Source organism: Bubalus bubalis, chromosome 15 (genome assembly GCF_019923935.1).
Source record: "Bubalus bubalis isolate 160015118507 breed Murrah chromosome 15, NDDB_SH_1, whole genome shotgun sequence".
In the NCBI taxonomy this organism is placed as follows: Eukaryota; Metazoa; Chordata; class Mammalia; order Artiodactyla; family Bovidae; genus Bubalus; species Bubalus bubalis.
The window spans coordinates 17,983,115-17,995,384 of record NC_059171.1 but is presented as its reverse complement, the minus strand read 5'-3'; the positions used below and the strand labels follow the sequence as shown (position 1 = coordinate 17,995,384).

Sequence of the window (12,270 nt, the reverse complement as noted above, 5' to 3'; positions counted from 1 at the left end):
TCCACATCAGTCCTTCCAATGAACACCCAGGACTGATCTCCTTTAGGATGGACTGGTTGGATCTCCTTGCAGTCCAAGGGACTCTCAAAAGTCTTCTCCAACACCACAGTTCAGAAGCATCAATTCTTTGGTGCTCAGCTTTCTTTATAGTCCAACTCTCACTCCATACATGACTACTGGAAAAACCATAGCCTTGACTAGACGGACCTTTGTTGACAGAGTAATGTCTCTGCTTTTTAATATGCTGTCTAGGTTGGTCATAACTTTCCTTCCAAGGAGTAAGCGTCTTTTAATTTCATGGCTGCAATCACCATCTGCAGTGATTTATAACATCTAGTTAACAATTAAAAGAAAACTTTTACATTCATATCTGATCTAATAGCCTTTTATGATTTAATACAGAGAGTTTTATCTTCGATGATGGAGTTCACCCCAGGACGAAAAAAGGCCTATTAAAAACCAGTAGATTAACCTCCGAATTTGAAGAAGATGGGTCTGTATCTCTACAGGACACTCCTTCTCAAGCTCTTCTGAGGATATACCTTGAAAAGCAACAGAATGTTGATGAAAGTCTGACACTGCACTTCTCAACATGTGATGAGTTTTTAAGATCTTATGTCTCCTTTATTTTGAGAGTGGCAATTCATCAAATTCTTGGAGCAACACTTAGAGAAAGCCCAGATTACGTAAATTTCAGAAACGTAACAGAAGTGGTATTTGATGACATTGGGGGGCCTACCTCTGGCAAGAATGTTTTGTTCAATGAAATGCTAAGGGAAAAGTCGGGAGACGTGTTAGAACAAGCAGTTTCAAAGCCTGACAGCGTTGGACTCGACAGCAGGGCTGATTGGTGTATTTCTCACAGAACTTATGACATTGGTAATAGAAAGGAGTTTGAAAGATTTAAGAAATTTTTAAAAGGTACCTTAGGGGAGAAATATTGGTGGCTATGGATGGATATTGAGAGGTTAAAAGTTCTTAAGAATCCTGGAAGACATCAAAGGTATTTCTTTTTTTTTTTTAATAGCTTTAAAACCAAATTATAAAATATTAGTTTGGGTCATCTAAGCACAGACAGAAGGCCTGGAATAAATATATAAATGTAATTTATACTTTTAGAAGAATTAATAATAAGATTTGTTTTATTATAATAAAATTGATTTACATAAAATGTACCTTATGCCAGTGTAAGGGGCTGGCTGTTCCTGGCAGCCTGCTCAGTTAACAAATTCTATGGTCTTTAGCCAGATGCCACTTAGACATATCTGAATGAAGTATCTGCAGGATACGATGCTGGATGTTCTCCAGAGAGCCTCTTAGGTCCCATGGGGCACGGGCCTTTGTTTAGCTGCTCCATATGTGTTAGGTCACTGTAAGTCTTACGAACCTTGGAGGACCCCGCCTTACGTCCTTCTCTTGTCTGTGTTCTCCTGATCTGCTCTGAACTCTGAAGTAGACTGTGATCCCCATTAAAGGTTTGACTGAGTAAACACTGGAGACTGGGCTATTCCAGTTACTCGGAGGCATTCAGATCACAAAGCTCATTCTTGTACATAGTTACAAGAGCGGGGGTTACCAAATGGTTGATTATGAAGCATGACCTAATTGATCCTGGGATGGAAGGCTGCTACCACTTTCTAAGACATGTTAGGGAAAGGATATACAGTCAACCTACATAGGTTCTTCAGAGTTAATACTTTATTAGTTCCTGTTGTTGCTGTCATTAATTGCCACAGACTCAGTGGCTTGAAGCAACATAAATTAATTTTCTTCCGATTAAAAGGTCAGAAGTCTAAATGGGTCTGCAGGCCTGCATTCCTTCTGGCGCTCTAGGGGAGAATCCATTTCCTTGCCTTTTCCCGCTTCTGAGGCCATCTGCTTTCCTTGATTCAGGGCCCCTTCCTCTGTCTTCAGAGCCAGCACCATGACATCTTTTCTCCTCTCTGACCTCTGCTTCTGTCCTCCCATCTTTTCTCTGTGACTGTTAGCCTCCTGCCTCCTTCTTAGAAGGATTGTTAATGATTACATTAGCACCAGCTAGATAGCCCAGGATAATCTCCTCAAAAGCCTAATCACCTCTGCAGAGTCCCTTCTGTCATGTAAGATCACATTCTTAGGTTCTGGAGATGAGGGTGTGGACATCTTAGCAAGGCCATTGTTCAGCTGACCAAAACTATCCTTCCCATTCCCATACCTGTGCGAACTATTTTGATCTTCACATTGGTACTCCTGTAACTCACTTTTGGTTCTTTGTTCAGTTGCTCAGTCGTGATCCTACTCTTTGTGACCCCACTTTTGGTTCTAAGAGATTTCATCACTTGCCTGAAACATTTTGGAAGGGAAAATGTTTGGCTAGTTGAGCATTGTGTCACCGTGTGTGTGTGTGCCTATTTGTGTATGTGCTTTATTTCAGACATATTGAGAAGATGAAAAAATGCTTTCTAGTGAGCAGTGGAGATTACTACCTTTCTGCAGAAGTCTTATCAAAATTTAAACTACTAGACGGATCTCAGTGGAATGAAGAACACTTAAAAAAAATTCAGACTGAGGTTTTAAAGCCCTTACTTCTTTATTGGTAAGAAAAATAATGAGAATCAAAGTTATTTGCTTTCACATTTATTAAGCTAGTTACAGGTTATACTTTTTGTCTTAAGGATATATGACTTATGGGAATTTTAAATGACAAGATTATTGTATTATCTTTGGCCTTCTTTAAAGTACCTATCCTTTAGATAATGTTGGTGTTTGAGGGACTTGCAGTTCATTTCAGTTGCTCAGTCGTGTCGACTCTTTGCAACCCCATGAACTGCAGCTCACCAGGCTTCCCTGTCCATCACCAACTCCTGGAGCTTACTTAAACTCATGTCCATCCAGTTGGTGATGCCATCCAACCATCTCATCCTCTGTTGTCCCCTTCTCCCGCCCTCAATCTTTCTCAGCATCAGGGTCTTTTCCAGTGAGTTGGTTCTTTGCATCAGGTGGCCAGAGTTTTGGAGTATCAGCTTCAGCATCAGTCCTTCCAATGAATATTCAGGAATGATCTCCTTTAGGATGGACTGGTTGGATCTCCTTGCAGTCCAAGGGATCAGGATGGGGAGCACATATACCTGTGGCGGATTCATTTTGATATATGGCAAAACCAATACGATATTGTAAAGTTAAAAAATAAAAAAAATAAAAAAAAAAAGTCTTCTCTAACACTGTATTTCAAAAGCATCAATTCTTGGGTGCTCAGCTTTCTTAATAGTCCAACTCTCACATCCATACATGACTACTGGAAAAACCATAGCTTTGACTAGACGGACCTTTGTTGGTAGTGTCTCTGCTTTTTAATATGCTGTCTATGTTGGTCATAGCTTTTCTTCCAAGGAGTAAGTGTCTTTTAATTTCATGGCTGCAGTCACCATCTGCAGTGATTTTGGAACCCCAAAAATAAAGTCTCTCACTGTTTCCATTGTTTCCCCATCTATTTGCCACGAAGTAATGGTGACCAGATGCCATGATCTTAGTTTTCTGAATGTTGAGTTGTAAGCCAACTTTTTCAGTCTCCTCTTTCACTTTGATCAAGAGGCTCTTTAGCTCCTCTTCACTTTCTGCCATAAGAGTGGTGTCATCTGCATATCTGAGGTTATTGATATTTCTCTGTTACAAGATGGATTTTAACTCCATGTTAACTTTGTGAATGTATCCTTCTACACTTGACCTCTTATGCTCAGTATCTCTTCAAATTGATGTGTGTGTGTTTGTGTGCATGTGCATACATGTACAATAGTTCAAGTTAGATTTATCATCTCAATAAACATTCCATGAACACTTCCTATGAGCCAAGTGCTGTGTTAAGGGTACAAGGGTAAAACATAGTCAAGTCTAGGGATCCTAGTCCAGTGGGAGGAACCTACATGGGAAACGAGTGTACTAAAAGCAAGTGTGGTGGATGCACAGGACACAGAGAAGAGGTAGTATTTCACCTGGGACTCGAGGGACTCTGTAAGCATGGAGAAGAGAATGGGCCTCGTGAAGGAAATGTGTGCTATCTGAGGACCAGTGAGCTGTGCACTGTGGCCGTGATCGATCCGATGATGTCACTTCTCTGCTTTAAGGCTTTCACTAGTTACCCCCAAGCTTTAAGTGTAAGGTTCGAATTCCTAATTCCTTAAAGTTCAAATTCCTTTAACAAATAAGGTCATCATGATTTGTCCCTTGCCTCTGTCTCTCGATTATCTCCCATCTAGATATTTCAGATTACTTGTATACTTTAAATTTTTGCATATATAGAGAGAATGTTGTTTTTCTCTGTATAAATTTCTGTTCTTAAATATTTAAGAAGGGCAGAAAGGTATAAATTATACTATAATATGCACCTATATACACACCACCCAGCTTAAAAAACATTACAAATATAGTAGAAGCTTTCCTTTTCTTAATTTAACTTTTTTGTTTTGAGAGAATGATAGATTCATATGAAGTTGTAAGAAATTACACAAAGATTCTGTATACCTTGGGCTTCCCGGGTGGCTCAGAGGTTAAAGTGTCTGCCTGCAATGTTGGAGACCCGGGTTCAATCTGTGGGTCAGGGAGATCCCCTGGAGAAGGAAATGGCAACCCACTCCAGTATTCTTGCCTGGAGAATCCCATGGAGGGAGGAGCCTGGTGGGCTATAGTCCATGGGGTCGCAAAGAGTCGGACACGACTGAGCGCTACTTAACTTTCACTTTCACTTTCTGTATACCTATTACCCAGTCCACCCCTCCACCCCCACCACTCCGCCCCGGTGGTAACATCTTGCTTAACTGTAGTACAATATTGCAGTGATGGAATTGACATTGATAAAGCTCAACAATCTTTTTTCATATTTTGTCAGTTTCTCATAGCTTATTTCTCTGAAAATAGTTTTGTGACATGCTCTTGCCATTACAGTCAAGATACAGAGCAGTTACATTACCACATGCATCCCTTTGTATTGCTCTCTTATAACCATTCCTGCCTCTTACCTTCCCCCTTTCTCATAATTACTGGAAAACTACTCATCTGTTATATAAATGAAATAATGTAATATGTAATTTTGGGGGATTATTTTTTCATTCAGGATAATTCCTTTGAGATGCATCCAAGTTGTTTTGTTCTTCATTACTGAGTAGTATTCTGTTGTGTGGATGTTACACATTCAGTCTCCCATTGAGGAACATTAGGATTGTTTTCAGTCTTTTGATATTACTAATAAAGCTGCTGTGAACATTCATGTACAGATTTCTGCATGAACATAAATCTTCCTTTCTCTGGAATTAAAGTCCAGGAATGAGATTAGTGGGTCATATAATCTATTTTTTTTTTTTTGGAGAAGGCAGTGGCACCCCATTCCAGTACTCTTGCCTGGAAAATCCCATGGACGGAGGAGCCTGGTAGGCTGCAGTCCATGGGGTCGCTAAAAGTCGTACACGACTGAGCGACTTCACTTTCACTTTTCACTTTCATGCATTGGAGAAGGAAATGGCAACCCACTCCAGTGTTCTTGCCTGGAGAATCCCAGGGATGGGGGAGCCTGGTGGGCTGCCGTTTATGGGGTCGCACAGAGTCGGACACGACTGAAGCGACTTAGCAGCAGCATAATCTATTTTTAGTTTCAATAGTGTTAGTGGCTCAGTCCTGTCTGAATGTCTCTTTATGACCCCGAAGACCATAGCCTGACAGGTTCCTCTGTCCGTGGAATTCTCCAGGCAAGAATCCTGGAGTGGGTTGCCATTCCCTTCTCCAGGGGATCTTCCCAACCCAGGGATCAAACCTACTGCTCCTGCTGCTGCTAAGTCGCTTCAGTCGTGTCTGACTCTGTGCGACCCCATAGACGGCAGCCCACCAGGCTCCCCCGTGCCTGGGATTCTCCAGGCAAGAACACTGGAGTGGGTCGCCATTTCCTTCTCCAATGCAGGAAAGTGAAAAGTGAAAGTGAAGTCGCTGAGTCTTGTCTGATTCTTAGCGACCCCATGGACTGCAGCGCTCCAGGCTCCTCCATCCATGGGATTTTCCAGGCAAGAGTACTGGAGTGGGGTGCCATTGCCTTCTCTGGATTAAACCTGGGTCTCCCGCCTTTCCGGCAGGTTCTTTACTGTCTGAGCCACTAGGGGAGCCAGGGCATGGCTGCCCACTCCAGCATTCTTCCCTAGAGAGTTCTATGGACAGAGGAGTCTGGTGGACTACAGCCCATGGGGGTCACAAAGAGTCGGACGCAACTGAGGGACTAACACTTGCACTTCCCCGGATTATGCCTGTGGTGTCAAGCCTGAGAACTCTTTGCCCAGCGCTCTATTCGGAAGATTTTCTCTTGTGCTGTTCTTTAAAAATCTTACAATTCTATGTTTTAATTTAAATCCGTGGCCTATTTTGAGTTAATTTTTATATAGGCTGTGAAGTTTAGATCAAGGTTCAGTTTTGTTTTGTTTTGTTTCTTGCTTATGGATATCCAGCTGCTCATCCTCATTTATTGAAAATGCTGTTTTTCCTCTTCTTTTCTGTGTTGTACATTAACATACAGTAAAAGCAAACTGTATAGATTCACGTAACCACCATGGCAGTCAGTGTACAAACATCCCCTTAGGAAACCCTCAGAGCACCGTTTTGTCATCAGACTCTTCCTCCTCTCTTCACCCCTGGCAACCACTGGTCTGTTGTTTGTCACTAGAGTTTTGTCTTTTTTTAGAATGCCATGTAATTATACAGGATTAACTTTTTGAGACTGACCTCTGTTGGTCAGCATCCTGCCACTGAAGCATAATGCATCCAAATTGTTGCACCTATTGTAGTTCATCCGTTTTGTTATTTTGACTTTCCAGTTGTTGACTGTTGGTAAGTAGAAATGTGATTGACATGTGTGTGCACTCAGCTCAGGTTGGAGAGAGAGAGCAGAAGCCCTTCCATCTCAACTGCTAACCTCAAACAGGCCTGCTGCACCTCCTGGCTCTTCTGGTGCTCCTCCATTCTCAGGGTCATCATCAGGCACTTCCTTCCTCTGGTGGCCTCCACACTGATGTCATGCAGGTCTTGTGGCTGATCTTTTGTACCCACTGCCTGTACATTGGGGTTTGTGGGATACCTCGTCACATTAACACATGTTATTCTAAACGTTGTCCATGAGTTTTTGGTTTTGCTATCTAGTCATGCTGTCTGTTTTTATGAAGGGCTTTGGAGATGTAGAAAAACAATATTGCTGACATTGCCATTTTCCCAGAATCCTTTCTTACCTTTTTTCTTGATCTAGCTAAATCCTGTGTATTCTTTAAAATTCAAACCTAAGTACAAACAAACACTCATGTATTTCCCACCATGTTGGTTGGGAAGTAAAGCATTGCGAAGAGCCCTGAAGGTGCCTTGCTGGTTGCACCGTCCTCCATCCACTTGGAGGTAGCCACTTTCTGGACTTGTGATTACCACCTTACTTTTCATTGCAGTTTTACCAACAATGTATGCAAATATATCCCTAAACATGTACTTTTATCTTCCTGTTCTACAGCTTTATAAAAATGGAATCATGTCGCATGCCTTCTTTTGTGTCTTCTGTCAACATTATGGCTTCCCTGGTGGCTCAGACCGTAAAGAATCTGCCTGCAATGTGGGAGACCTAGATTTGATCCCTGGGTCAGGAAAATCCCCTGGAGAAGGAAATGGCTACCCACTCCAGTATTCTTGCCTAGAAAATTCCTTGGACAGAGGAGCCTGGTGGGCTGTAGTCCATGGCATCACAAAGAGTCAGACACGACTGATTTGACTGTAACTGTATTGAGAGTTTTATCCATTTTCACTGTTGTATACAGTATTCCATTGCATCAACATACCACAGATTATTTATTGTTTTAAAAAATTTGTGTCATTTTCTCTTTTTACAATTACAAGCAATGCTGTATGCATATCCCCTTTTCCAAAATAGTTGTACCAACTGCACTCCTACCAACAGAATATGAGAGTATTTATTACTACAAATTCATGATAACATTTGATAGTGTGAGATTCTTAAATTTTGGGCTATGTATTTGGTATGTCATTGGCGTTTGGTGTTTTTAATTTGCATTTCCCTGATTATTGTTGATGTTGATAACTTTTCAATATTTAGTGGTCATTTGGATTTCAGCTTTCATAAGTTCCCTGTATATCTTCTTTGCCCACTTTTCTTTTGAGAGATACATAGATAGATGGATAGATATAGATAGATAACACACACGTACACACACATAACATTGGGGGGAGAGGATAGGGAGCAGGAAAAGAAGAAGAAATTATTAGAAAAGGGATGTGGCAAGACTGATAATTGTGAACACATATTATATGTCCTGATTTTTGAGGCTTATTGCCTAGATTAATCTTAAATCTGTTTTCCCTCTAACTAGGGCACCAAGATTCTGTGTTACTCACACATCCTCAACAAAACATGCTAGTGCCGAACTGAAATTCTGGCACCTTCGTCAGGAGCAGCCAAGGAAGGATGTTGACCCTTTCCCGCAAATGGCAACCCTCTTGCCGTTAAGACCCAAATCTTGCATTCCACAGTTATCTGAGATGCAGGTAGGTTGTCCAGCGATACTTTGATCTCTTAAGTTTGTACTAAAATGTTGATGCTTGGATTTTGTACACTAGCCCTGAAGTTTTATCATAAGCTTTTAATTTTTTTTTTTTTTTTGGTTTTTGTTAATGTGCATGCTGCAGCAATTGGGAAATAAGAAAATCTATGGTTTGTTCTTCACCAGTCTGCCAATGTGATTTTTGAAAATGCATGATCATGTCGCTTCAGTTCAGTTCAGTTCAGTCACTCAGTCATATCCGACTCTTTGCGACCCCATGAATCGCAGCACGCCAGGCCTCCCTGTCCATCACCAACTCCCGGAGTTCACCCAGACTCACGTCCATCGAGTCAGTGATGCCATCCAGCCATCTCATCCTCTGTCGTCCCCTTCTCCTCCTGCCCCCAATCCCTCCCAGCATCAGAGTCTTTTCCAATGAGTCAACTCTTCGCATGAGGTGGCCAAAGTACTGGAGTTTCAGCTTTAGCATCATTCCTTCCAAAGAAATCCCAGGGCTGATCGCCTTCAGAATGGACTGGTTGGATCTCCTTGCAGTCCAAGGGACTCTCAAGAGTCTTCTCCAACACCACAGTTCAAAAGCAACAATTCTTCAGCGTTCAGCCTTCTTCACAGTCCAACTCTCACATCCATACATGGCCACAGGAAAAACCATAGCCTTGACTAGACGGACCTTTGTTGGCAAAGTAATGTCTCTGCTTTTGAATATGCTATCTAGGTTGGTCATAACTTTCCTTCCAAGGAGTAAGCGTCTTTTAATTTCATGGCTGCTGTCACCATCTGCAGTGATTTTGGAGCCCAGAAAAATAAAGTCTGACACTGTTTCCACTGTTTCCCCATCTATTTGCCATGAAGTGATGGGAACAGATGCCATGATCTTCAGTTTCTGAATGTTGAGCTTTAAGCCAACTTTTTCACTCTCCACTTTCACTTTCATCAAGAGGCTTTTGAGTTCCACTTCACTTTCTGCCATAAGGGTAGTGTCATCCGCATATCTGAGGTTATTGATATTTCTCCCGGCAATCTTGATTCCGGCTTGTGTTTCTTCCAGTCCAGTGTTTCTCATGATGTACTCTGCATATAAGTTAAATAAGCAGGGTGACAATATACAGCCTTGACGAACTCCTTTTCCTATTTGGAATCAGTCTGTTGTTCCATGTCCAGTTCTAACTGTTGCTTCCTGACCTGCATACAGATTTCTCAAGAGGCAGATCAGGTGGTCTGGTATTCCCATCTCTTTCAGAATTTTCCACAGTTGATTGTGATCCACACAGTCAAAGGCTTTGGCATAGTCAATAAAGCAGAAATCGATGTTTTTCTGGAACTCTCTTGCTTTTTCCATGATCCAGCGGATGTTGGCAATTTGATCTCTGGTTCCTCTGCCTTTTCTAAAACCAGCTTGCACATCAGGAAGTTCACGGTTCACATATTGCTGAAGCCTGGCTTGGAGAATTTTGAGCATTACGTTACTAGCGTGTCAGATGAGTGCAATTGTGCGGTAGTTTGAGCATTCTTTGGCATTGCCTTTCTTTGGGATTGGAATGAAAACTGACCTTTTCCAGTCCTGTGGCCACTGCTGAGTTTTCCAAATTTGCTGACATATTGAGTGCAGCACTTTCACAGCATCGTCTTTCAGGATTTGAAATAGCTCAAGTGGAATTCCATCACCTCCACTAGCTTTGTTCGTCATGATGCTTTCTAAGGCCCACTTGACTTCACATTCCAGGATGTCTGGCTCTAGGTCAGTGATCACACCATCGTGATTATCTGGGTCGTGAAGATCTCTTTTGTACAGTTCTTCTGTGTATTCTTGCCATCTCTTCTTAATATCTTCTGCTTCTGTGAGGTCCATACCATTTTTGTCCTTTATTGAGCCCATCTTTGCATGAAATTGTTCCCTTGGTATCTCTGATTTTCTTCAAGAGATCTCTAGTCTTTCCCATTCTGTTGTTTTCCTCTATTTCTTTGCATTGATCGCTGAGGAAGGCTTTCTTATCTCTTCTTGCTATTCTTTGGAACTCTGCATTCAGATGCTTATATCTTTCCTTTTCTCCTTTGCTTTTTGCTTCTCTTCTCTTCACAGCTATTCGCTTACTTGTTCAAAACCCCCTAGTGGCCTCCTCTTTCAGTCAGAATACAAGCTAGAGTCTTTATGCAGCTGTCCATGGCCCTGCTAGCTTCCTGGCCTTATTTCCTAGCAATCTACTCTAGCTTACACCACTCCAATGCTGTTTCTGGAATACACCAGACACCTGAGAGTGTTGCACTTGCTGTTTCCCTTCAATTGGAGCACTCTTCCTCCAGATATGTGTGTGGTCACCCCTCACACACCTTGGTGTCTGCCCTGGCATCACTTAGTCAGAGAGGCTGTCCTTGATTCTTCCATGTAAGCACGCTCTGCGGGCCAGCACAGATTCCCTCACTCACTATCCAAGCCCTCTGCTCTGCCTTATTTTGCCTCATCATACTTAAGACCATGCTGATTTATGTTTATTGCCTTTCACCTCCTACCAGAATATAAGGGACTTTTCTTTGTTAACTGCTCTCTCTCAGTGCCTGGAATAGTGCCTGGCGCTTAATAGTATAAACTGAACAAATGAGTGAAAAATAGCAATGGCAAAATTAGAAATAGTGAGCATTATTTTCATAACAGGGAAGAATAAGATAGGACAAAAAATAGGAAAAGTCCACAAAGAGAAGAAAAGTTAACCAAATTTACAGAGAAGAAGTAAATAACCCTATGTGCTTTGGCACAGAGATGTAATAAATGTAGCTAAGACATACATTTCAGAAGTAAGGATCCTTATTAATCTTTCCAGCCTTTAAAGGTGTCACAGAATGTTGTGTTATTGACTGTAGTCACACACGACCCCTTCAAAAATGATTACTTTGTGATTAAGATATCTTTTTTTTTAAAGTCAGGAAGATGTATAATGTGACTTTTAAAATTCTGCTTCTACAAGTAGTGCTTTAGAGCTGCAAATACCTTACAGTTTTTCTGTTGGTGGTTTCTTAACCCTGTATGCATTCTAGAATCACAGAGAGCTTTTAGACCTACTGATGCCTGGGTCCCACCTTCAGAGAGTCAGATTTAATTGATACAGGCTGAGTGCATTCAGTTCAGTTCAGTCGCTAAGTCGTGTCCAACTCTTTCCAACCCCGTGGGCTGCAGCACAGCAGGATTCCCTGTCCATCACCAGACCCGGTGAGAGTCACTCTCTAAAATCAGGAGTTTGGCTTAAAATTGAGGTTCTTATCCTGCCTGAGCATTATTATTTTTGGCCACATCGCGTGGCATGTGGTATCTCAGTTCCCTGACAAGGGAGCTAACCCATGTCCCCTGCATTGGAAGGTGGATTTTTAACCACTGGATCACCAGGGAAGTCCCTGGAGTCACATTTTAGAACCTATATTTCAATAACATTCCTGGGTGATTTGCTGCAAAGCACCACTACAAGCTGGTGGTTCTCAAGCTTCAGTGAATCACCTGCACAGCTTGTTAGACTAGAGACTTCAGGGCTCCTCCTAAAGATCAAGATTCAGTAGGTCTGGGAAGGGGCCCAGGGATTTGCATATCTAACAAGCTTGCTCCCAGCTGATGCTCCTCCTGCTGGCCTGGGGACCACACCTTGAGTTAGTGTCATTATAGTGAACAAATGGTTTCTTAGCCATTATGTAGACACTTTTCTGACCTCCTTTGCCCCCAGGG

The 12,270-nt window shown here is 42.0% G+C and overlaps 1 protein-coding gene across 9 annotated transcripts in view; it reads left to right on the top strand.

Annotated features, from left to right (window-relative positions):
* The window catches only part of RGS22 (regulator of G protein signaling 22), a 139,411-nt gene that overhangs the window by 43,821 nt on the left and 83,320 nt on the right, over positions 1-12,270 (top strand). For all 9 annotated transcript variants that reach the window (XM_044928564.2, XM_044928563.2, XM_044928562.2 and 6 more), the window contains 3 exons: positions 403-1,003; positions 2,414-2,575; positions 8,373-8,547. In XM_044928564.2, coding sequence (XP_044784499.2) covers positions 403-1,003; positions 2,414-2,575; positions 8,373-8,547 — 938 coding nt within the window. The remainder of the gene's footprint in view (positions 1-402; positions 1,004-2,413; positions 2,576-8,372; positions 8,548-12,270) is intronic.